At 45.4% G+C, this 27,125-nt stretch overlaps 1 protein-coding gene across 14 annotated transcripts in view; it reads right to left on the minus strand.

The window, feature by feature from the left end:
* LPP (LIM domain containing preferred translocation partner in lipoma) overlaps positions 1-27,125 on the minus strand; it is a 306,103-nt gene that overhangs the window by 148,884 nt on the left and 130,094 nt on the right. For all 14 annotated transcript variants that reach the window (XM_032446708.1, XM_032446707.1, XM_015871615.2 and 11 more), the window contains one exon: positions 11,235-11,357. In XM_032446708.1, the coding sequence (XP_032302599.1) occupies positions 11,235-11,357 (123 nt within the window). The remainder of the gene's footprint in view (positions 1-11,234; positions 11,358-27,125) is intronic.

The raw sequence follows: 27,125 nt of genomic DNA on the forward strand, positions 1-27,125 counted from the left end.
TCCTCAAGGTCAAGGCGGGACTACGCTAAAAGGAAATCCAGGTTAGGGACAGATGCTTCAGGCTATTTCTGTTCGCCTCTTTTTCAACATAGCCTTACTATCTTTAGTAAGCTTGGAGGCAACAATTAGAAAAGCTGATGCCAAACATCCCAGCCTGGTCTTTCTCAGGGACAAATCCCAAATTCCTACCCGTCAGAGCTCTGGCTGCCCAACAGAAAGTCCTGCAGAACACAGCAAGGAAACCCCCCTTCAGGGTTCAAGCTGCTGTTTTACAACAGCAGACATTCTCAGTCTACAACATTATCTCTTCCATCTTTCCCCATTGCTTGAAATTAAAATAAACATGGACCAGGGCCTAGGATTTTATCTGTCACATATTGCTATCATTAAACACACTTGAAATGAGTGGGTTTAGTTCAAATAAAACTGTCTCTTCCCTCTCCCTTCCTCAGCTCAACAAACATAAAATAGGAAACTGCACTCTAATACATTCAGAAGCAGTACACGTTACATCACGAGTAGATGATCCATCTGGCAGGCTGACACAGTAATAAGTTTACTTAATTGTCAGGTCAGGCGTATTACAGATCCAGGCTGTCAGTCCTTTTATTACAGCTTTGTACTGGGGAATTTAAACCTTCTTCTACTCAGTATATCTATCTGAGGCATGGGAAGCGAAGATGTGCACATAGCACAAACATGCATGCACACACATATAGGAAGTGGCACTCCGAATGAGGAGATTAAATTAAGTAAAGAAGTGCTGAAGTGAAATAGCTCATAGCAGCTATATGTGTTTCAGGCTGGAATAATAACCCAAAGAAAGCAATGAGATATTTACATTTAATTTACTTGAAACTGGACTGGGGAAAGCACTGATTATATGGGATAATCCAGCACTGGCTCAGAAGTGAGAGAGCCAGGGATCCTCAGATGTTCCCTTCATTTATACTTTCTGAGCCATCAGCCTGTTATTCTGTTTTTGGCTCCCTGCAGTTCCTCCCAAGCAGACAGTCTACTGAGATTGTCCATATGTCCTCCGGAGATATCGCCGAGTGCGCTCAGCATATGATCAAACTCATCAAATGCCTTTAAAAACATACACAAAACAAGCCAAACCTTCCTCCTTCTTTGCCTCTGTATCTTACTTCATCTCCTCTTCATTAACAAGCTCAAATCCGAAATGACTATTTACAGGAAGACTTTCAAGTTTTCTAAAGTACAATTTTCAGGAAAGATGCCAAATATAAATTGTATTCTCTAGACCTGCATGCATTTGTGTTTTTACATGAGCATGCACACATATGTTCAATATAGAAACAGCAGGTGTTCTCTAAAGTTTTATTGCTGTTAGTTAGAAATGACCACATTACTCAACAGTGTTGAAGCCAAGTCTTGTCAAAGGCAAGGCGTGCCAAAAAGTGCCTGATGACTTCAAGCGTTCTGCAGCACTGCTTTGGGGTGCTGGTTCTTCCATACAACTCTAAAAGCTGACTATGGTCCACCATTACCATTAGGAAGCACTGAATGTTGCATCCTTGGTGTGAGAGTTCTGCAGCTTTCCATGCTAAGCAGAGTGCTGCCTTGAGCACAGTAGTCATTCTGTCACCGGGGCCTCATAAAACATTGTGACCTTCATGGCCACCTTGTTCTGCAGCCAGGCCCCCTGTCTTGGACATTAGCCTCCGCTGTGGACTCCAGTCAAAATGTTTCCAGAAAAAAGATTAAAGAGAGTTCAAGATGACATTTGTACTATCTTCCAGCTCAAAGAATCCCGGCTGAGCAACAGTGGCCCATCCATCACATTTTAAGGCTATGAACGGTCTTAGCTGTATGACTATCTCATTTAATGCGCAGTTGGTCTTTCTGCAAGCCAGCACAGTAATCGACCCCTACATCTTCTTTTACCTCTTGATAACCGTGACTTGAAAGGATGCATGTGCATCCTGGTTTTCTGCCAGATGGAAACTGAGCTGCTCCTCCCACCTTTCTTGAATTCTCCCTGGATCACTAATTATAGTTTTAGAACAGGGAATCAAAGCTGTCTGAGCCCCCAGGAAGGCTGGAGTGATAGCTGGTAGGCAAGGTGGCAGCTCTTCATGGCTTGGAGTTTCTTGGGACAGCAATGAGCTCTCATTGACCCTTACACATCACTCTGAAGGGGACAACACATGCAGCCTGTCATCAATCTGAAGATAAACACCAGTGCTATTTATGACAGAACAGCAGAATTGCTGACCTGGGCTGTGATAGCAACCATGAGACTACCACAACAATCCTGTCTGCCTTTACACGTGTTATGCAATAAAAACTGCACAGCTGCCCTTGCAGACTTAAAACACTTTCTTTGGGCAGAGAGCAATCATTCTGACTGAAAACATTGGCAAAAATATTTACAATAACTGAATCAAAATCTCATTTTTTTTCTGGATAGGTCAGTTGTTGGTGGGTTTTGGTTTTTTTTCTTGGGGTTTTGTTGTTGTTTCTTTGCTTTTAAATCTCTATAAGAAGACAGTACTAATCATTGGACCAACATGTTACTGATTTCCTATCAAAATGGCAGAGAGTGCTCGCTGTCAGCTGTGAAGCAGCATGTTAAGCTTATCTTGCTGCAATATATTTTTCCATTTCATCCTTTTATACTCTCATAGAAGCCTCCTATTCACTATTGAAACACCATATGGTGATAATATATGCTAACACAGGCAAAGTGACACAGTCCACAAGCCTGTTATTGAGCAAAAGTTGACAACATAAGGCTGAGAAAACTGTAAGTGCTTCCAAGCCACAGTATGTACGTCATCTAATTGCATTTTACTGTGATGCAAAGAAGTCTGACTCAAGGAAGGAACTTCCTTACAATGAAACTGTAACGGCCTGGACTAATTTACAGTTATTTGAAGAGCAATAGGAAGAGTCTATCAATTCGTAACTTTCAGATATGGGCTGGGTTTGGGTTGTTTGTATTATTTTGGGGGGACTAGGCAGATTTAATATACAGGAAGGGACGATGCATCTCGGCACCACTGTCATCTCTCAAAAGGTTCCTGACAGGAAGGCACTGGGCAATCAATAAAAGAAAATATAGACACAGCCCCTTAATCTGTCCACAGATACATCTGCCTCTTCCTCTCACAGTTAACAGTTTTGAACCAAAAATACCTTGCAACAATCCTGAGAGCTTTTCAGGCGATAAACATACCGCATTTGTTTATGCAATGGTAGCATAGGGTCTAATGTAGAACCTGCATGGCCAATCTCTCTTTTCAGTAGGGTGCAACCTTACAAGCACTCACATCAGAAAGAGCAAAGTCCCAGGCGATGCATTGCTATGCAGGTGCTCATTCGAGTTGCTGCGCTGTTCCCTTGACTCTGAGCTATTTCCTTTTCCTCACTGGGAGGGAAACACAGCTGGTTCCTAGCGTGTGCAGAAGAGAAATAGTCAACACAAAAGGAACAGAAACCATCAAGAGAGGAGCAAAGGAAGCCTCATTTCCTATGGACTTGTGCCTTGAATCTTGAGCAGGCACTGATCCTTCCTGTACTCCTTCCTCACCTCTCCTGACCGCCCCTCCTGCTTCCCTTCTCCTCCTAGAATTAGCCTAAACACTTATCTGTGTTCATCAGCCAAACAATCTGCCTTTGGAGATCCTGGTTACAGCACAGCCTGGAAGAGCAAAAGTTCAGATTGTGACAAGGGCCTGGAGCTCACTGTGCCTGCGTGGGACCAGCCCAGGGGCCATGGTGAGGACACCAAGTTCAATCCATATGCCAGGAAGAGTCAATGAGCAGACATTAGTGGGTGCTGGGTGGGAAGAATTAATTAACAGTGCTTTCATTTCCTAACTATAGAATAAGAGAATTATTAAGGATCAACAAGTCCAACCAGCAGCCCATCCCCACCATGCCTACTGACCACATCCCTCAGTGCCACATCTCCACGGCTCTGGAACACCTCCAGGGATGGTGACTCCACCATCTCCCTGGGCAGCCTGTGACAATGCATCACCACTCTTTCTGAAAATAAATTTTTCCTAGTATCCGAACTGAAACGTGCCAGCTATTTCCCTGCAATGCAGAAGAGTGGATGCCACACACGTAGAAGAATAACTAAATAGTGCCACGGGACTAAGTTTGACTACATTCAATTTCTTCCAGCCTTACACAGGTGGGGAAAATAGCTTCCCAGTTCTCAAATGCTGATGGGAAAAGTGGTGCTACAGGTCCAAAAGGAGTGGTGGTGCATTGTCACAGGCTGCCCAGGGAGGTGGTGGAGTCACCATTCAAAAACTGTGGAGATATGGCACAAGGGACATAGTGAGCATGGTGGGGATGAGTTGGCCATTAGAGTAGATGATCTTAGTGGTGTTTTCCAACCTCAGTGACTGTGATACTATTAATCCATCTGTATGCACTACAAGAGGAGGGTGAGTGACAGGGTGCCTGTAGTCTGCCCTCAGCTCCTCCGATGATCCATGCACAAAGCAAGACATCTCACCTACCTCACCCATGAAAGAGCAACAACACTTTTATTTCACTGGTGGTAAAACTGATACCAGTGATGAACTGAGATGCAACAGCCCATGCAAGGATGCCAGCAGCCCACATCTCAGTGCCACACCACTCCGTGCCCCACAGGTGGTAACACTTTGTTGGGCACGTGAACAGCTCGCAAAGTGCAGTGGGTCCCTTTGAGATGAGTGCCAAATGCACCAGGTGCCAAAAAACTGAGGATGGGGAAATGATGACAGGCTTCCTGAGCTGACGGTGCACTGCAGCCTGGTCCCATTGTGGGGAAAAAGACAGAAAACAGAATCTAACAATAGGCAGAAGGCCTTGAACGGCTTTAGAAAGTAAGAGCCCAGCTCTCACCAACTCAGAGCAAAACAATCATGAATGCAGAAGGAAAAAAAAGACCAAATTATGAGGTACTATTTGCTTTTTTATCACTGTTCCCAAAGTAAATGTTTGCCTTTATCCACACACAAATTTGAGATGCCTGCACAGATTTTAAAGTTCAATATATCCAATACCAGTCATCAGCTAAGGCTGGAGCCAAGCACGTAGGCAGAAAACCCAAATGGATACCAGAAAAAAAATGGAAAGGGGAAAGGGAAAAGAAAGATTTTTGTGAACTTGGTTATGCACCAAAATGAAAGCTGGCATAGTGGTGTTTTATTTTCACTGATGATAGTGCTACAGAAAGAAATAATACCCTGTGAAGGTCACTCTTATCCTGTTCATCTGTGACGAGCTGATAATCTGGGATCTCAGAAAATTTTCTTTAAAAATCTTCCCAGACATGCTCTTAGCAAAAGGATTATGGTTTAATACGTACCAGCAGATGCAACTGATTCCAGCATCTGCTAATCAGAGCATCAGCCTGCTGCACGCGCCGGCTGAGCTGCAGAGCACATGAAGGGTCCCCTCCTTGTGCTGATAGCCAAACCCAGCATGCTGAGATCATCTGCTGGCTGTATCTCTCTGCTCATATGCATGTGGCCCAACGTCCGTGCCTTGTGTGCGCTCCTCTGACAGACGTGTCCTGCCAGCAGCAGTGCTCCTGGAAAGCTATCACCTTGGGACCATTACAGACAATGCTGCTGCTCTGTCCTTGGGGATGGGAGCTGCAGGAAGGAGGTTTCCTGGATGTGGAGGCTTTCCTTCTTGACCACTGATAGAGCCCACGGAGCTGGCTCCAGAGGGGATGCTTCCTTTCCTCCTCCTGTAACCTACATGGATTTTATGCACGGTACAAAGCCACCAGTGGGAGCACTCAGTTTCAGCCCACGTAACATTGAAAAAGTCTTGGCAACTTTCTGAATACCTGAAGCAGCCAAATCTCACCAAGCCCTATAACTCAGGAACCGCCAACTCTTTCTGTCACCCAAATGCTATGGGAAGGGACAATTAACTCAGAACCTACCAAATTAACCTCCATCTGCTTGAACCCTTACATTTTCTTTCTTAAAAGAAAGAAAATCATAGAACCATTTGTGTTGGAAGGGACACTCAAAGGCAATCTGGTCCAACTCTCTACACTGAACAGGGACAACTACAGATCCATCAGGTGCTCAGAGCCCCACATTGGGTATCTCCAGGGATGGGGCACCCTGGGCAACCAGTGCCTCACCACCCTCACTGTAAAAAACATCTTCCTTATGTCCAATCTAAACCTCTTCTCTTTTGGTTGAAACAATTTCCTTTTGTCCTATCAAACTGCCCCCAACAACCGTAATAGTAGTAAACATCATGCAGACCATGCCTGCAAAATCCTTTTGGTGCGTAACAAACCAGGCTGACAGTTAACAGAACAAGGAAATCAGACTCTTGAGCTTGCACTCGTGAATGTGCAGGAGCTGTCTTGAAGCTGTAGCAGTCTGCCTTTTACAGAGCCCATATGCCAATCCCACAGCCCACACCAAGAGAAACCATAGGGCTTTCTCTCTCTGATGCTGAGGAATGCTCTGCTCCACGCTGCCTGGGAAGCTTCATTCATAGCTGGAGATACAGATCCACACAAACAAAAATAAAAGCTGTGCATTCCCCGACTGGATAAAAATGAAGCATTAGGAATGCATGTGAAAGAGTGCTCCTTAGGAGTGTTCAGTACGCAGCATTTTGCTTTGTTTCGTGGTTTCCGATCCTCTCCCATCACTCTGCAAGAAGATAAGCCCACTGCCTTCTCACTGTTTTTGCAGTCCCCAACTGGTTGTTGAAAGGAGTGATGGAATAACATCCAGCACTGTCAAACACTTAAATCCCTTTCAAATTCCAGTCGTTAGATGACATTATTTCCCAGTATGTTTGGAACTTAATGAAAATGTATCACTGATTTTTAATTTTATTTTATTTACTTTTTTATTGTTCTGCAGCTCACACTGAGAATTAGTTTCTTTTCCTTCAAACTACTGCTAGCCTAGGCTGGCAGCATGGGATAGTAGATGTATCTAGTCCTGGGGGCAATGGTACAGAGGCAGGGGGACAGACACGAATCCTCTGTCATCTCACCTAACTCTGCCATCATTGCCCCCATCCATTAGTTGAGAAAAATTATTTCTCTTCTTTATGACTCGTCCAAGAACATCATCTAAAGGACTTCAACCCAGACCAAGGTTTCATTTCGCTAGATGCCAACCCAAGGGGGCAGGAAGCAAATCACATGCAAGTAGTTGCCAAGCTCTGAACGCAGAGGAGATTCTGAGAGGAGGAAGGAAAGCAGAAATGCTCCATCTGCGGTCATTTTGCACAGTGGTGATAGGTGGGAGTGGAATGCATCTCCTGAGTCCCTCTGGATGCAGCTGCCTCCAAGAGCTGCATACAAGTAGATTTGATTTTGATCATCAAAGCATTCTCTTTCCCTTAGTTGAATGCTCTGTAAGTTTTGGTGACCCGCTATTTGCTTTTTTTAAGAGCAGGCTCATTACCATTGGACCAGGGACATCTCATTGCCTGGCACACCTCTCACAAAGCCCTATTTTGCCAAGCAATCTGCAGGAAATTCAGGATAAAAACCAAGACTTTCAGAAGGTAGGTGTCTGATTCCAAACAAAGCAATCAGCATTCAATACATAATTCACAGCAGGGACAAAAAATCCTGAGCTTTCATATGCTGCTATTTCCAGTATTTCATTTTCACAGCCTCTGCTGGAAGCTTTCTCTCCGGAGTCACAAAGTTTTCTTGTTTTAAATAAATAAATAAATAAATAAATGCAAACATTGATTTTATGGGCTGAAATTTGGCAGGTTTTTTCTTTTTTTTTTTTTTTCTTTTTGCTCAAGGCTTTGCTGCACTCATCTCCTAAGCTGGATTTTAAACAGAACAGTTTAAAAACATCCCTTTAAGTTAGGAGAAAATACCTTTTAGCAGAGGAGTTGGATGACCACAGCATCCACACAGCAGCCAGGCTGGGGTTCACCAATTTAGGATCAGCACCTATTCCATTCCATGGAACTTAGGCTCCTCCATGCCTTCCCTACACAACCTCCTTTTACTGTTGCAAGTTGCAGTGGGTTCTCTGCCTCTAAACTTTCCAATGGGCTACTGCAATTTAAAGGTGTGATATGTAAACAGAAAATACATCACAGCTACACAAGAGGATCTCTGTACTTCATACATCATGCTAACAGTTCTGAATTTTACCAAACCGGAGGAAAATATTAATTAGATTTTGTCATAACGCAACTGCAGTTCTTCCAACAATACCTATGTCAGGCTGATTTAGACTCCTCCAATTCAATCACGACATCAGGAGACTGGTAATGAGCACACAGTCACCTCCTAAGCTCAGGTGTTATTTGGTCCTTTCTAAAATAGAGCTCCAGCTGGACTGATGAAACACGGTGTCTCCCAGCAGCTCCCAGGACAGAAACCATCCCCAGGCACTGCTGTGCTGCAGCCAGAGATAACAACTCAGCGTTCCCATTTTCTGCTGTTTTTTGATATGTGCAATTTGGAAAGGAAAATAAACAACAACAAAAACCCAACAAAACAGCATTTTAATCAATTTTGGCTGCTCCTGTGACTCAGCCAGAGAAACTCTCAGTGATGGCCTCAGCCTGAGGCAATGTCTTGGGGCCATGTCTGGGATTGGCCATAGCCCCATGCTGTTCAAAAGGTAATTTGGACTTTCCAAACCTATGAGGAGGGTACAAATCCCTCTGCTCCAGGGGCACCTCCCATTGCACTGTCTCACTGCAATCCAGAACACGTACCGAGGATCAGAAGAGCTTCTCTCTTTGAATTTATGCCAACAAAGACAGGCTGTGTTGGGCAAGCCACTCAAATCCTGCTATCACTCCCACTCCAGCACAAGAGGAGAATTTTATAGTTTAGTTTACATTGCTTTAAAACTATTTTGAAGATCAAAGGAGAAGAAAAGAAAGAAACCTAACAATAAAATTCCTCTTGTTCCATAAGAGGAGCATCCCCCAAGGGCAAGGTATACCTATAAAATTATTATAATGCTTTAACTGCATAAGCACAACTAGAAACATCTCCGAAACAAGTTGTGACTCTATCTTCCTCTGTGCAGCCATTATCCTGATAAATTTGGGAAGGTCAACTGAGGTGTAATCCAATAAACGCGCTGATGTTCTGACTAAGTACCTCACAATTTGCAGCCTAATCTATTATCCGACTATAAGACCATCAAATGACTCACCAGTTTTAATACTTAGTACAGATCAAACAAAGAAAAATATCAAAGCTTTACCTTTTAATTCTGCCCTTCAAGGACTCGTCTGAGTACTTTTTAATTACAGTAAATGACACATTCAACTCAGGCATTTTCTATTTGTAGGAGCTATAGTTGGGAATTGCTGTAACTGTACTTTCCATGGGACGTTGCCACGTTAACCAATAAATGCCAGAGAGTCTCATAAACCCAACGCAAAACTTTGGCAGTCGGTCCTAGAGATGAAATTCTGCCCTTCTGCCCACCGCGTCACACAGAGGTTCTGTAACACACTGGCACCATCCTGGGTGGAGGACAGATCTCCAGATCCTTAAGCAGAACCTCAAGCAAAAAGCCACAGGAACAAACATGTGCAACTGGCAGCACGTGTTGGCGGGCTTGGAAAGTCAGATCCAGCCCCAAAGTCAGGCTGTGCCTTCTGAGGTGCAGTAACTCTAATTATGCTTCAGAACGTTACATTTGAACTCTGTGAATATATATATTTTTTAATAGGATGGGTACAAAATAAAAGCGGGGAAACAATCTGTTCACACAATGCCAGATCCCAAAGAAAAGAGTATCAGGAAGCAGTCAGCAGTACTGGCAGCTCACAAAACTGCAGACGCTTGGAGAAGTGGTTACACGAGCTGCATGTCTCTACTAAGGCGCTGTGGCTGACTGCAGGCACTGCCAAGGAAAATGGGTGAGTGCCAATCTCTTCCAGTTAACTCTCTCACAGGGTTTCGATGCTGTAAAGTATTTCCCAGTATCAATGTGCATTTGTATCCGTTTGGCCCATACAAAGAAAATGAGAGCAGATTATTCAGCACGGTGCCTGAGCACAATCGCTGTTAAGATTTATCTCACCCATTGCAAAAACAAAAAAATACACTGGGAAGAGGACCAAGTGGTATCTGGGTTGTGCTGCTGCTGCCTTTGACTGACTGACCCAAATCAGACTGTTTATACGGATATATCTATTAGTGTATGCAGCAATCATGTAGATGCAGTTGGAATGAAGGAAGAGTTTATTGGGCAGTTCCTGCAGAAGGCTGCAGACATGTTGGATGGGCTTGTGCCAATCTTATCCAACTCCACTGTTGATGACCTTAAAGCTAAATAAGCTCTGGTCACTATTTTAGTTCAGTTCAAAAGAACCATTTCTGAATTACGCAAAACAAATGCAAAAGTGAAAAGAATTGTAAGAGTGAAGGGATGGCCTGTATGGATTGTGGGTGCGCATTGCGTCACTTGACTCTCTCTTTGAACAGAATCAAAGGGTTTTAGTCAGAGCTGACACCAGTAAGGCAAATATAGCTGCGCAGATGCCTGCAGACACACGTACATATAAGAAATGAGACCAGTCATGGGAACAGGACATGAAGGAGCTGCACAAATGGGCACAAACATGTCTGAGGAGATTATAAAGATCACATGAATTGCTCTTATTTAAGTTCCACTGAGGTTTCACCATTTTCCCTGATAAAGACACAACATGTTACCAGAACACAAGTAGTTCCACTCAGGCGCTACCTGAGGTAACTAGGCACAGTGGATAATTTGGGAATAGCAACCCACTTTGCTGGGCTACAGCCGCCCTGAGCTGTGTCATCACCAGCGATCACACCACAAAAAGAAACCAACTTGAGATGCAGTTACCTGGATCATTCTGACAGTGTAACAGATAACAGTTAACAGAATAGGGAAAAAAAATGTGTAAAAGTATTTGTGAACTGAGCAGATTTTAATTCACAGGCTATTGTTGACAGAAAGTTGGGGCAAAGGAAATGTCTTTTTCTTTGTAAACTTTCTGCTAACGATCTCCACGGCCAGTGTAACAATTGGGATCAGAGGCCCCTTGCTAAGAGGTACTGCAGCTTCTGAGCTGGTGCCCCTTCGGAGCGGCTGCGCCCTTCTTCCCATTGACAGCCACATCTGGATGCTATCAGGATACACTGGCACGCCTGCTAGCACCAAATACCAGGCGGTTAGCAAATTGACTCCAGCAGTTGGTTCTGGCCACCTTCCCACTCTGGGTTTACGCAACATGCCACCAACCTGTTGGATCCGTGGTTTGTACGGAGAGCTGCTCTCTAGATCGGCCAGGATGCTGGTCAGGGAGTCGATCTCTGCATCCAGACTGGAGCGCCTCTCCTCAAGTGTCTTCCCACCGGGCTTCACCTTAAAGAAGAAAGAAGAGTTCCAGTTACTCAGACCATGGCGTGGAACATGGTTTCTTACTGTCCTCATAGGGAGCTGACACCACGCCCCTCAGGTTGCAGGGACAAACATGCAGGGATGAGCAGAGAGGCTCCATCTCACAAAGATTTAGGCTGCTTTTGGGCTTTTCTTCATGCGTTTCCCACAGTGGTCCCATTGTGTTGACTTGATGGATTATGCAACATGGTAAGCACAAAGGTAGCGGAGCTGCAAGCTGAGACCAGCATCCAGCAATATGCACACTTATTATTATTTTGAATCAGTTCATGGTAGCTGTACCTGTCTGATTCAACACTTCTGTACAATTTCCATCACTCCCTTGAGGAGTGAGAAAGTTCAATTTATTTCTAGCAGACTCAAAGTGAAGGGCACGATTTGAAATGAGGAGATACAAAGCAATACAATGAAGGTCCTTGGGAAAAGGGTTATTATTCAGGGACATCCATGTGCTACCAGAGCAGGCACCAACCTATACCCAGCACCCTTTTCAATCGAGTTCACCTTGCTTTTTCTCTGCATTTAAATTGGCCTCTCCCCATTTCCATCAGAATGGAGAGAGCCATGAATTTTCACCACCATCAGCCGCCTTTGGAAGCGAAGAACCAAAAGCTCACGGCTCAGTGCGGCAGGAGATCAAGTGGTCCCCATGGACCACAGCAACGTTCAAGGAAGCCAGCAAAGGATCCCCATCAAATGTGATGCCAGGAGCTTACCCACCTAAGCTACGTTTAGGGCAGGCACAGAATCAGAAGTTCTTGAGCCAAGTGAAATAATACACATTTAAAGTCTTCTCTGAACCTGAGTCATAGTCAGTGTTTGTCTTCTGTCCTTTCCCGTCTGAGTTATCTGCAAACTCCCCACGCAGAGGCTCTCCATGTACATGCAGCTACAGAGCTCAGTGCAGCTTAACTATTACCATAATAAAAATACAAAAGAATTATATAACATCTCACCTAATTTCAGCTGTAATGCTGGTACAGACCATACCAGCACTTCCCCACAGACAATCTAGCTCTGTTTGCCTTCATTCTCACTGAGTTACTTTAATTTTCCAAGCCCCAAATTTTCCTTTCCCTTTGGCTCGCTGTCTGCTCCAGATAGGTTTTATTTAAATTTCATTTAAGGAGCACTAGATCATTACCTGTTTTACAGAACTCCCCAGTCATCAATCCGACACGAAAGCAGCAACCTGGTCAGAGAGACAGCCTATGCAAAGCAGGGAGGCTCTGAGCTGCCAAGCTTATACGTGCTAAGGCATTCATTAGTTCCTAATGATTATTAAATCTTATTGGATTACAATAAATTTGGCTTGACTGACATGAAAATGGAATCTCCAATGTGCTTTATGCAAGAACACATAATTTAAAAAGCTCAAAGTCAGGTTAGAAACTACTTACAAACTCAATTTTTCTTACTTCTTTTTATTATGGAGCCAATCAAAGTTTTTCCATCCAAACTATTGTTCAGAAAATAATTACTTTAGGCAGGAATTGCCCCCAGATCATTACTCAAGGCTAGCTGTAGGTATCTGCGTTTTTAAACCTGAAAAAGTCTAATTTACTTTCCATTACTAGCACACTTCATGGCTCCTGCTTGGTTTTCTTCCATCCTCCAATTGCTGGCCTACAATCACTGCAGGGCAGCCACAGGCTTCCTAGACTCAAAACATGAGACTGCTCCACTCCAGAGAATTTTTAAGCTAAGTGGCCAAAAGCCAGTCTGGAAAGGGAGGAGATGTGAAGGGCACCCAAGGCCCCAACATCTGCAGAGATAAATCATGGAGCAAGTCAGTGGCAGAACCAGCAGTACAAGTGGGGCTCAGGATGGGGCTGCTTGGTGCCTGGCTGTGGGATGGCACGGACCCTGGAGAGGAGAGATGGCAGCAGATTAGAAGATCAGCCGATTTCACTTCTGCTTCTTAGCATTTCTGTGCCATACTATTCCCAGGTTCTCATCCCCCAGAACAATTATGCAATAACTGACGAGCAAAGACCGCAGAGCAAGTTGTAAGGTTGTAAAAGTTAAATGTCCTCAGGAAACCTAGAAAAATAAAATTAAAAAAAGAAACAAACAAACCAAACACAAACTGGAAATATCTCCATTGGTTTCGGGCTTTGCAAAAGATTTATTTATTCCATTAAAATACAATAAATGTGGACGAAGAGCTCAGTTCTCCAAACGCAGAACTCTGTGCGACAGTGCCAATGAATAATGCTGCTGATGTGTGTGAGGGTTGATGGGGATGGGACTGGACCTCGAGTACCTCTGAGAAACAGCAGTGCTCACACAGACAGGTTTCTCCCTGTTCTCCATTCCCCAGCTCCAGGAATCTTGCATATTCTCCCCACCGCGCTCCAGTTTCCATCGAGGGATTTATTGCAGGAGGAGAATTTGCGACAGCAAAGCTTCAGTAAGAGAGGGTTAACTCATTTCTGTTCTCATGCTCTTTGTCATGACGTGGCTATAAAAGTTTTATGATATTGCTCTGGAACAGAACCCCAGCGCCAGGTCCCACGGCACAACAGGTCGGCGCAGACAGGGCTCAGCTCCGAGGAACTGCGCCGGGTGAGCAAACGACTTTGCAAATACGAACGCTTGGAACCAGAAAGAACCACCCCAGCTATTTCTGTCGGATTTACTGCATCTCTGCAGTCACTTGTGCACGCTCCCTTTCAGCCAGCAGTATATGGAAAAACGGCTTTAAAAAGGGAAAAGGATGCTATCTTTGGCCCGGCCAACGTGAGTTCAACAGAAAGCAAACATAAACCAACCCAGTCCAACAAATTACTCACGCCAGGGACTATCCACTCACGTGCATTTCTGCAGCGCCTACACTCCCACCCCCTGGCTCAGTCCCTGCTGCGAGGCAGAAGAGAGAAAAACAGCACTGCCTGCCTTGTTGGCCGCCCCTGAACTCCCGGTGTGCAGCTCCAAGCAGCTGTGAGGGTAATCCACTCCTGCGCCCTGTCAACCCACGCCGTTCCAATGAAAACTGGCTCTCATTTCCCTAATCCTACTGCGCAGCACCAGGCAATGCCACACGTCCCCTCGCCATCCCAAGGGAAGCTCTGTGCACAGCGCATAGTGCAGAGGGCACATAGGGCCTCAAAGTTGAGCTTGCTGTGCTAAAAAAGGCCACTGGACTACTTGTCGAGCAGGAAGATATGAAAAGCACAATGATTTCCCCAGGGGCACCTTTTCCTACAACCTAGATCACCTGCTCTTATTACACTTTGCAAGTTACGGCAGGGATGCAAGGGCATTGCTGTTTGTCCACGTCGGCTCCTCACAATAGGGTCAGGGAGAAGGATCTGGCTCCCAGATGTCCCTCCAAGCTCCTGTCCCCAATTCCTCTCCCTACCCAGATCCAACCTCTCCGTTGTGCTCTGTTTCTCTGTTTCTCCTCGCCTTGTTTGCTGCCATGCAGTGCTACAGCCTGGAACAGACATCTTTGTGATGAGAGACATGTGTGGGTTAGGGTTAGACCAGGGCTAGGGCACCAGGGCTCACTACAGCGCTGCTATATACCACTGAGATACAACTCCCTCCCACCCGCTGGCTTGGCTCGAGGCTTGTCCAAAGCAGTCTGAGTTGAGCCCATTTCATTGGTGTTGGAGAATGCAAGCTGCCCTTGCTTGGAAGTGAGATGCCCTACAGGTATAGATGTATGTTTGGGTGATGGGATGGAGCCAACTGTCTGAGAAACACTGTGGAATCTGGCACTGGCAAAACTTTACTCTGCTTTCCCCACTTTCCACCCCTGCAGCTGTCTGCCACACTCTGCAGGCTGTGGGAATCCTCGCTGAAGAAAGAGCAAAGGAAAGGGCTCTCCAGACAAGGAGCCAGCAGCTCTCCTGGCCCCAGGCTGTGGGCTTAGACAGAGCTGCAGACAGGGAAAGGAGGATGGGGATCCTATTTTCTATTTTAGCCAAGGGCAAGTGGGAGAAAAGAGAGGAAAGATGTTCAGTTTCAATGGCAAACTATACCTACAAGAAGAGGCTGTGAGAAATTTTAACCAGGAAGAAGAAGTGATTCAGTCTTGACACACTTCAGACTGCTACTTGTGCGTTGTTTTCTTTTACCCTCTCTTTGCACTTTCTCCAACAATACCACTGCCAGAGGCAAGATCCTCTTCCAACACATGCCCTTGCTTCCCCATCCCTTTCACCACACAGTTTCCCAGCCTTCCTTCCAAGGTCACAGGAGCCATATAAAGCACAAAAAGCCACTGCAGTGGCAAAACGATGCATCCTCAAGGGCATCCATCACGAAAATGAGGCACCCAGACCATGAGCTGCTGTGTCTGTTCTCTCCTCAGCCTAAAGACAAGTGCAAACATTTTGTTTCAAATTCCCTGATGTAAATGAAAGCAGTTGGAAGAGGCTGCCCTACCAAGCACGCACATGGTGACAAGAGCTGACTGCAACATTCCGGGCCAGGAGGGTCTAAGATGTTTGACTGATACAAAATCACTGTTCCAAGCACCAAGGAGGGGCTGGAAAAGTAGTCGTGCCCTTTAAAAACAGACAGATTGAGTCTTTGAAACAAATCCGAAATGATGGAAGATTTCAGCAGATGTGACCGCAGTGATTTCACCAGACGTGATTGTATCAAGGATCTAATAGAAAAGAACTTCCCTGCTGTTCCATCAGGCTGAAGCCAGGCCTGAAATATCCTTTTTAGTCTTTTGATGACATCAAGAATAAAAGCCAAAGGGAAGTTGGGTTTTGATTTATTTTTTCCCCTGCTCTTTCTTTTTTTAAGGCACGGAGTGGTTTTACCTGGTTTGTGTTGCTGGATGCTAACTGCACCAAAGGAAAACACTTCACAAGTTTGAAGTGGGCTGTTCAAAGGCTTCGCTCAGTGTCTCTCTGATGCAAATGTCATTTAACCCAGCAAAGTTCCTACAGTTCTGGCCACTTTTGAAGATCCTCCTGTAAATGGAGCTGCCTGCAACAGGGTTTAAATGAGGGGGTGTGGGAGCCACGCACTGTGCAGCAGGAGCCCACCTTGCTGCCCCAGCAGATTTCAGCCAATGTGCCAAATGCTTTCCATCAGTTGCTCCTGGAGGTGTTGAAGAAAAAGGCAGATGTGGCACTAAGAGACACGGTTAGAGAGAATGGTGGTGGTGGGGGGGGGGGTTGGCAGTTGGACTAGATGATTTTAGATGCCTTTCCAATCTTACTGATTTCACGAGTCTATCACCAGTAAATAGCTCTGGGTACCATTAGGATTAATTAACTTGTCTCTAAAGCAACAAGGTGTTGCAAAGAACAGCAAGGCTTCCAGCTGGGGCGAATGAACAAGCAGAGGTTACTTGCTGGCATTGCCAGGAGACATCTTGCAAAATCTTAAAAACCAATTTATTACCCCAGTGTTGTACAGAAGGCTTACAAGAAAGATAAATAATGATTAAAAAAAGAAAGATAACAGAAGAAGAAAGCAAGAAACGAGAAGGTATCAGTTTCAAAACAACACAAATTAGGTGTTTCATCACTGAATGTGCTGCTGAGCTGTGGAGCTACTTCTGATGCATGACACTGTGGTTGCTCTGAGTTTACACAGGTTTCAAAGGAAACTGAAGAAACATGTGAAAGAAAACTATGAAGATGCTTCAAAGATGAATAACTAAATAAATGATACTCTCTGCTCCTCCTTTTAAATCTTTGTCTGGCCTATTGACACTCGCTGATCTGATTTGGCTCTGCACATTTACACCTCCAGTAAGCCTCCACTGTTCTCCATGTATGCCACTTGTCACCCTGCAGTCACTCCTTCTGTTGGTGGGTACATGTCAGTCTCTGCAAATTATCAATTGGTCATTGCCTTAGTGCAGGGCTTGGACCAACACCTGTAAACCCACGTCTTCCCTCCTGGGAGCTGAGATGACAGAAAATACAGTCAGTTGCACTCAGCCTCCTGGGACCCATATAAGAAGGAGAGGAAAGACTTCATTCCCATTATGAATCTGTATTGCAATGATGTTTTATATTTCCCCAGAGGATGGTCTGATAGGCAATGCTCACATATCAGAGAAAACATCCCTGTCCCAAGGAGTTTGTTGTCAGCTGGATACCAGGGCAACCAGGTAGAGGGAGCACCCGGCAGGGAGAGGAACTTAAACCAGCTTCTTCTGGCCACCAGATGAACATTAATCCACTGGGCCAAGGCATCTCCTTAACGGCTGTTTCATTCTCTATGTTTACTGTTCCAGCCCTGACAAAACAAGCCAGAAGATGACAAATCACCACCCAAGCCATCAAATCTTCACCTTCAATTTCACTGCACGATCACCCTGACTACATCACATCCAAATGCCGGATCCAGTTGCCACCATGGGCATTCAAACCTGCAAAAGGCCTTTTGGGGCTTTCAACCTCTGGCTTTTGCTCATGGAAGAAAGTCCTGAAGTTTTCAACATAGGCTAAACGTGGCTTTCAAGACCGTGGCACTAGTAAAAACCAGCAAAACAGCACATGTTCTTTTGTCAACAGGAGGATATTCACACTGTGGGCCGTCTAGAACACACAAGGAAGAGGCACATGAAAGCAACAGGATGGGTTTGATAAAGAAGTGTGAGGATGGATGGAGAGGAGGAGTCCCACCATCCGACATCTGCCAGCAGCAGAGCCGACAGCCCCCATAGTTTACTTAACATGTCTGATCAAAAGTCTTGGGAGGCTTGTCTGTGCTAAGTGCTACCAGATGCTAAATCAGCAGCAAGATGAGAAGTGTATTAATAAACTAAGGAGGCACATAAAGTTATTTGAAAGCCGAATGAGGAAGATGGGGAGAGAAGGGGGAGAATAAAACCAGTTTATTTTTCCATTAAGGCAATTTAATATTCTCCGAGTGGAGTTACAATCACTCGTCCTTGGGAATTAAATTGAATTAGTGAAACTCTCTTGTTCGTCTGCAGAATATATGATATAATGTGGAATATATCAACTTTTTCTTTATGCCTTCTGCAGGACAGCACTACTTCTCTGTTCACAGGGCAAGAAGAGTTGGCCATGAAACCCTTTTGACTCAGCATGACTTTCAGTGACTCTAACCAACTTTACAGCAGCAGGGAATATATACTTTTCCCTTTAACTAATACAATCACATTAGGACTCGTTATTGATAATTATGGTGACTTAAAAGTTTCCCATTTCTTTGCCCACTCTCCCGCCAACTTAAAATCTGCTCCAATATCATCACAAATTAATGTCTAATTAGCCATCAAGCAGAGCTGATGTTCCCCACAGAGTATCACTGCTTCCAGAACAACTGAGTGCTGAGGAGATATTGGATATTTCACCATCTGCCTGCAATGGGAACCATAACCAATTACCCAATACAAAGTTTAATCGATTATAGAAATCAAATAGCTCATTAGGTGTCTGCTGCAGTAAAGGAAGGCCTTTCCACTCACTCCTACTCCGTGGTAGTTACTTTCTTGGAAGATCCAATGGCAATGGCCATGAGTAGAGAATCCCTTTATCTCCTCATCCTGGCCAAGCCATAATCTTCCTCTTTCCTTTTCTGGCATAAGAGAAGAGGGAAGAGGAGAATGTCTCCAAGCGCACAGGACGTGTCTGACAAGCCATGAATTACGCACGCCTACACACACACATCTGGTGTCCAAGGCTCTGCCAGAGGAAGCCTAGCAGCCACAAGAGGAGGTGAGGATGCTCTCTTGCCACGTTCCCCTGGAGCAGAGCAGCTTTTACACTCCAATTTGTTTCCTCCTCATGAGTATTGTACCAGCTCCTAAGCTCTTCTCCAAAACTTTTAAGTGAACTGCATTGTCAAACAAGAATGGGTTGAAGACATTGAAAGGCAAGAAAAGGGACACGTATTTTTGACAAGATTTATCTCAGATGCTTTTCCATCAAAAGCTATCCAAATGGAATCCACATGTGGAAGATCCACCTCTAAGAGTCAGTTTTACAAGTCCCATGGCTGAAATAATGTGCCCAGAGATGTGCCAGGGAGCTTACCCTCTAAAGGGAGTTGTACGCAGTAGAGAGAAAAGCCCAGCTCCAGCTCCCTCCTTCCCAGTGCTGTGCACTATCAGAGCAAGAGATGTGCAGAGCTGACAACTGGCTATTTCTCTTCTTTCAACACTTTTGTTGAGTCTGACACTGAAATATTGTGTCCAGGTTGGGAGGAAGTGTTTTAAAAACTCGAGAGACTCCCCAGAAAAGCAGAAACAGCTGACGACAAGACACGTACAGAGCTCGCTGGGTTTCACTTATAAAGGAGACTGAGCAGTTCAATAGCTTTACCTAGGCAGCCTCCCAGAATGAAAACATCAGATACTGCAGGACTGTCCAATCCAGCAAAACAGGAAAACATGCCACAACCAGCAAGCTGAAGCCAAACAGATTCTGTTTACAAATAACAGAAATATTCACTTATGCCTAATAGCACAGGTAATTAAACTGACAGGACAAGGGGAAGTGGTTTCAAACTAAAGGAGGGGAGATTTAGACTGGCTATAAGAAGCAGGGTGATGAGGTGCTGCCCAGAGAGATGGAGCATGCCCCATACCTGGAGACACCTGGAGACAGGCTGGATGGGGCTCTGAGCACCTGATGGAGCTGTAGGTGTCCCTATTCAGTGCAGTGAGTTGGGACAGGTAACCTTTAAAGGTCTCTTCCAACTCAAATAATTCTATGATGATTCTAAATGCTAGAACTAACTTTCAAGATTTCTCCCTCTCCTGATGTCAACGGGTGCCTTTGGTCCCTCTGGATAATGGGGTGAAGCAGCCTATGGCCCTGCCTGGCCCCAGATCTGTGGAGATGAAAGCAAAGGCACCGCAGAGTTCCCAAATATCTGCTGAAATCACTTTGTGTTTGTACCACTTTAACTGGAAATTAAATTTACATGAACAAACTGTATCCCACACAAATCAGTATATTGTGACAGCTCAATGAAGAGCTTTTAAAAAGGGACACGTCTCAGGCAATTTTAATCAAAAAAGATAGGTTTTGTTAAAGCTACCAATTTCAGAAAATTAAGGTTGACTAAAACTGTTTTTAAAAACTCCTTTTGGAATTTAATCACATGTTGGAAACCCATATGCAGCTGCTAGTGTCACCTGCAAGAAGACTGTATAAAACATAAGCTTTTGCTTAATTTTACACACATGCTGAAGTTCTATCAACTTTAATGAAGTTTGAGCACACAGTCAAGCCTCTCTCTCTGAATCTGAGAATGCATTCCTGAATGCAGGCTGCGAAGCTATTATAAAATCACCGCTAAAAATAAAATGAATAAAATAAAATTGGCCATTTAGTTTTCTCAGTCTGAATCAGCTCCGAGCACAGAAGTTAAAGATATAACATATTTTGGAATTTGTTTGCTTGTTTTGCTGTAACAGGAAGGGGTACGTGCCAAAATGTTTGCAAGGATTTGAGAATCTCCCATAGAGCCTGGCAAGGTGTCAGGAAAATGGATGTACAGAATTACATGAAAGTGGATGGCTCAGGTTTGGCTTTCTGAGAACAGATCAAGTTAGAAATCTACTGTATGTCCAAGCTGAGAAAAGCCTGGACTGAGCCTTGGTACACGCATTTGGGGCAGCCTCAGATAAGCACAAGAACCTGAGGTGAAAAAACGGTATCTGAGTGGCACAAAATCTGCCCCAAGACCACCTTGAAACCATGCAAGGAGAATTCCCAGCCTGCAGATCCTTCCTAATGAGCCCTAAGGTTTGTCTCAATGCTGCCCATTGGCAGACAAATGACTAGAAGTTATTGGTTGTCATTAGGAACTCATGCCTGGAAGCAGCTGTGCGTCAGAAATCGTGATGTCCCCAGTACATATTAGGCCACAGGACAGTATCTTTTTGCTCGGTCTAGCAGTTGGCAACCCTGCCCACAGCAAGGGGGTTGGAGCTAGATGACCTTTGAGGTCCCTTCCAATGCAAACCATCCTATGACTCTATGAACTCTACTGCTCCTTGGAGCAAATACAGCCACAGAAGCCAAATGGGATTTATTTCAGCGCAGGAAATATATCCTGAGCCTAAATTTCCATAGAAGCCTCACCCAGCATCAGCACCTACTGAATGCTGCCCCAGGCGGGCAGCCCTTTCATCAGCCCTGGGAAGTGCTGACTCCAAACATCTGCACAGCTCTCAGCAGTGACATCTGTGGGGAAAACACAGAGAGGTTCTGCAGAGCTGAACGGGGTGAATCTGCAGAGCCAGGTGTGGGGAGAGCAAGTCGGGAATGAGCAGAGTATCAGAGCTGAGGATGAAGGCCAGACCTGGGATGTGACGAGACAGGAGGCTGTTTCCATGGCAAAACTGAGATGCGGAAACAACAAGATGGAGAGGGACAGAGCTGTGGATTAGCACTGCTGAACAGGAGATGCTTCTGCAGTACCTCTGACAGTGCTGTCGCTGGCTGGCTTGAGCAATGCCTGGAGCTGCTACAGCTTTCCCAAACATTCCTACTTTACTTCTCACACAACTGAAAACAAAGCCCTAAAAACATGATGTGATGTTTTCCAGATGCTCTTTCTTACCTGTTTTTTGCCCATTAAAGCTAATCATCATCCTGCATTTTCATCAGCTAATCAGAATGGAAAATTACAACTGTGAGGAATGGTCCTGCAAAGGTGGAATGTAATAGCAACAAACATTCAAAGCCATGCCTGCCTCTCTGTCCTGGAACAAATTCCTTCAGCTCTGGCTGCAACAACATTTTTTGCTGCTATTTCTACCACCTCTCCACTTGCTGCACACTGCTTGCAGAGACAACCCTTCCTGACACCAAAACCACCTGTCATGGCAGGCAAAGCTTTGGTGTTTTTATGTAATGGAAACAAAATAATACAGAAGAAAACATGCATTTGAGCCACTTCCATTCTTGGAGATTTGATACTCTCACACCTTCCCTATACCCACAATGCTAAAGACAGACATAGATCTAAAACAGGGTGAAATTGGTGCTATTCTTTAAATTATCCAGAAAGGAGAAGAATGTAAAAGCCTTCAATACTGATCATGTTAGCTCCTACTCTGCTTATGTCTCAGCTATTTGCTATGATGGGAGAATTCCCACTTTTTCACTACCTGTTTTCCATGTGTTTAAATAACTCTACCTTGAATGCAGTGATGGTTTTGCTCCCTATTGTTTGTTGCAGACTGAGAGGACCAAATTACCACTTTGTTCTGCATGCTCTCCGTGCCTCCCACTTTACTCACCCTCTGTTGTCCATGAGAGGATGACCCAGGTCACAGATTAACCTCTGTACAATGATTCTGCAGTTCCACGATCTCCGAACCCCACAATCAGCAATCCCTCGACCTGTTTCCCATTACAACCTTTTAGATGGGCCCGTGCCCTTATTTACATGTGCTCTGTATTAGCTGCTGCTTTCTTCTGCTCCCACACCTCATCACCCGCCGTATGGCACATGACCAAAAGCCACTTCTGTTCCTTCTCTGAAAGCATCTCACAGCCCCAGCACAGCTCTGCTCCTGAGTGTGCAGCAGCACGGGTCCTGGCACAGCCAGCCCTCTGCTACTACATGAAACAATACCAGAACAAATACATTAAATAACGCAGTAATAACCATGATGAAAATAATGAGACCAGTTAACTGTTTGGATCCTTGCTTCCTTTGTAGTCCTTGCCGAGAGGTTTAGCTATTAAAGGCTGTTTTGCACTACAACATTGCCAAGATATTAATAGCCAGGCAGAAAGATGAATGGCAGGCTCACGCTGCACAATTAAAACTTTTCCAGTTTACCCTTTCTGTAAAATTTGTGGTTTATAATAACCATCTTTGTCTATTCTGAAGAGAGTACGGATTGGAAAGTTACATAGATGGGAACAGAGGTTCATTACAGATTTAAAATAGAATGTGGTTTGGCATTGTAAAACAAACATGCGTATAAGATGGGCCGCATCAAGAGGAGACTGAAAGACATGCTCAGTGTTCCTCTGCGCTTGTGATCCTGCATTTACCGGTCACGCTACCCACAGACAGGGATAAAAAAGCAGCGGGGATAAAATGTGCGTGCTTGTTCCCCCATAACATGCAGGCCTGCTCTACATCCCTGCTCATGATGTATTTTTTATACTTACTGTCTTTCTGTATATGCACGTATATGAGATACCCAGATATTTGTCAACATATACAGACTCTGTATCACTGATTTTCTTACCTTAGTGCCCAGACAGCCCTATAAGTGAACAAACACTCACCAGCCTGCAGGGAGCCGGTGAGCACTCAGCCATGCAGGGAACACGCATGTGATTTGCTGGAGCCCAGCTCAGAACACAGCCCATCGCCCTGCCTCAAACACACGAGGACGGCAGAAGGAGGGAGACAGATCAAAAGCATTCTTGCAAAGCTAAGGTTTGAATAAAAGGGCTAACATCACCAGGTAATTTATTTATACTGTTGGACACGGCTTCAATTTAGATAAAAGGCAGTTGCTTATCACATGGATTTCAATAAATCAGGTTAGAAGCCACAAAAACCTGCAGACACAGGCTCTGCAACTGAAAGCTGTGAGCACAGAGTGGGGCTCGAACCACAGAGGCTCCAGGAGTGCCCGCTCCTTGCAGGAGCACAGTGGCTGTCAGCAGCACGGATGCTCCTCGCTAGCAAGGACCTAAGCCCAGGCCTTTAAAGCTGATGATTAACAAAATCTAGCACTAGAGGGAGGCTGAACACACTTTCTGCTCTCTTTGGTCTTTTTGGCTTCTCCAAGCGTTCAAAGGAAGGCGATTACAAGCAAGCCCCGCTGCAGGCAGAGCCCAGGAGAGCAGAAGATGGGAGATCCCAGGCAATACCCCACGCTCTTCCCTTCACTGATGCCTTCTTAAAATAGATGCTCCAAACTGAAAACACCAAAACATTTTCCTGGAAAAGGCAGCAGCAGCACCTGCACGGAGAGGCAGGCAACAATTGCACAGGACATAGGATCTGGGCACTGTTCTCAGCTGGTCAGCCTGGTGACCCCAGGCACATCACTTTCTCTGCTTCAGCTTCCTTATCAAGCACAAACCAGCGTTTCTTTTGTGAAGGGCTTTGTGGCCCGTCAATAAAACACATGCTGATAACGGCCGGGGGCTGTCGGGGGAGATGCAATCTCAGAGCTGAGCACAGTCTCTACTTAGATTTCAGCTAAGGTCCCAAATGAGCATCAGATCTGTGCTGCAGACACAGCACCTGGGGGTAATTAGCAGCAAAAGCTTTGGCTGCTCCAGGAGTGGGACCTGAGGGTGAGGACAGCTGGGGGGTTCCAGCAGAGGCCCAAGGAGAGCTGCAGCCCCCACTGCTGCACTCAGCCTGAGGTCCTATGGGGAAGGCAGAGTAGAGACCAGCTGTTCACATCACCCCGTGCAGGTCCCATCCCAAAGAGCCACTGCTCTTACTAAGGATCCCGCTGTGAGCAGAGCTAGGCACTTGTGTGAGCTGCTCACGTCCGTGCTTTCCCCAGCCTGCACAGAGTGCCTTTTTGGAGAGAAGAAGGCAAAGAAGAAGAAAGAAATCTCCCTGCCTCCCACATCTATCTATTTCCCTTTGACAAACAGTGATTTCATTTTTCTTCCCGTCCAGACTTTTTTTTTTTTTTTTTTCCCTTTTAAACTGAGCACAAGCCAACGTGGCAAAAGCTTCTCTGCTATGTCCTTATTTGTCAAACACACCATCACCGCACCCTCGGAACAAGCCCTTGCCATCACCACTGCCTTTGGCCGAAGGGGAACTTCCCAACACAGCTGATCCCATCTACAGCACAGCATTCTGCTTCTTAAACTAAACCTTCTTTTCTCTTTCTTCTTCTTATTTTTTTTTTTCGTTCTTTTTTTCTTACTCCCCCCCCCCCCCCCCGCCCCCTCCGAAACATTACAGTTAATAGGAAAAGAGTTGAAATTTCCTTCCCCTTTTTCTCCCCGGCCCTGCTGCCAGACTGAACGTGATGCATCTGGATGAACAAACAGAAATTACAGGAAAAGGCCAAATCTATTGCAAAAGTATTTCGTGGCCCAGACCTCAGTGCCGGCACCTAGAGGGTAAGTCAGATACTAAAGTACCTTTTTGGATCCAATCCTAAGCAGCCAGCTCCGCTGTCCAAACACAGATCCAGAGATAAACAGCCCTATGAAAACCGGGCATTATTATTTTAACTGTTGTTCCACAAGCTACAACTTAAACTGCAATAATCTGTGCAGCTTTCAGCTGTCAGACAGCAGTGCATGAAATGATAATAAACTGACCATGTATCTGCTGCTGCCCTCAACACACAGCGTAAAAAATTTTACCTGGAGCCACAGTGCACATTTTTCATAAGCTCTCATTGGAATGAAACGCTCTGCCATCCAGAGGACGTCCTGTTGTAGGAAGGCTGATACATTTCCAGCTCTGGAGCAGGTTTGGAGGGCTCACAATGAGACGTGGGGTTAAACTCCTCAGTCCTGCTCCCAGCCATGGGGTCAGAGGCTCTGACACATGCATTCAACAAAGAGAAAACTGAGGCCAAGAGATGATGGGGTTTGAAGGCAAAGAGTAGAACCACCTTAAGTCCAGCACACGTGCATGAGAGTGCTGCCTTTATGCTGAGCTGTCCTAAAGGAGCATCTGAAGGCCAGCAGCTCAACGAGCACGGCCACCATTCACCCTGCCCCATCAGCAGGGCAACTTCTGCAGGCATGTAGTACCTACAGGCATCAGACAGCTCTCACAATTGCCAGAGATTGCATATTAGGAAGACATTTCTACTCAGAAAGAGCAGTGATACAGTGGCACAGGCTGCCCAGGGAGCTGGGGAAGTCACTGTCCCTGGAGGTGTTCAAGAAGCATGGAGATGCAGCACTGAGGGATAAGGTCAGTGGGCATGGTGGAGATTTGGTTGGATTTGGTGATCTCAGAGGTTTTTTCCAACCATAATAATTCTGTGTTTCTATTATTTGCCCTTTTCCTCCCCAACTCCACAGCATTCCTTCTTGCACTTGCTGCTCCCACAAGATAAGGATCTGATCCTGCAGTAGGAGATCCTGATTTGTACTGACTTATGCTCCCAATCTCTTTCACTGGATTGAAACAAAACGAAAGGGAAAAAGAAGATGAGTGAGCAGAGATGAAGAATGGGGCTCAGTGTTAGCTGCTCAGAGTACACTGGGCAGTGGTGGCATGCAGAGATTCTGTACCTCCAGGCTCTGCATTCCCCCAGCCAGGCTGCCCTGCTCAGGAATCCAGCTCTAACCAAATGCCTGCCAAACCCAACGCTGCTAACACTGTTCCAGCTCCAGCTTCCCAAAGTCAGAGAGAAAGGGTGTGACAAATAGCAATTTCATGAGCTCAGTGGGCAGAGCCAGCCCAGCTGCTGGTTCTACCAACATGCCAGTCCCAGTGAGAGCCCCATGCAGCTGAGGCACATCTTCGGCCCTATGAATGAGGCACAAGGATCAGAAGACGTGAGCCTCTCTTGATGAACATGGCCAGGTTTCCTCTCTGAGAAGCCTCCTGGGTCGTGGCAGGCCCTGAGGAAGCAGGGAGGCAGCAGGACCACATCCGAGTGCCTGTCTCCCCAAGGACTTCTTGGAGAGTTAGAGACACAGCAATAGTCGCTGGGGAATTGCTTCATTCCCCCAAGGCTGGCAAAAGCCATGCATCTCACGTGGCTCACATCCCAGGGGCCATATCCTTTCCTGGCACTGGGGAACATAATTGTCTTCAACCCCTTCTATCTCCAAAGATGTTTCCAATGCTGAA

This window comes from Coturnix japonica, chromosome 9, assembly GCF_001577835.2.
Source record: "Coturnix japonica isolate 7356 chromosome 9, Coturnix japonica 2.1, whole genome shotgun sequence".
Lineage (NCBI taxonomy): Eukaryota > Metazoa > Chordata > Aves > Galliformes > Phasianidae > Coturnix > Coturnix japonica.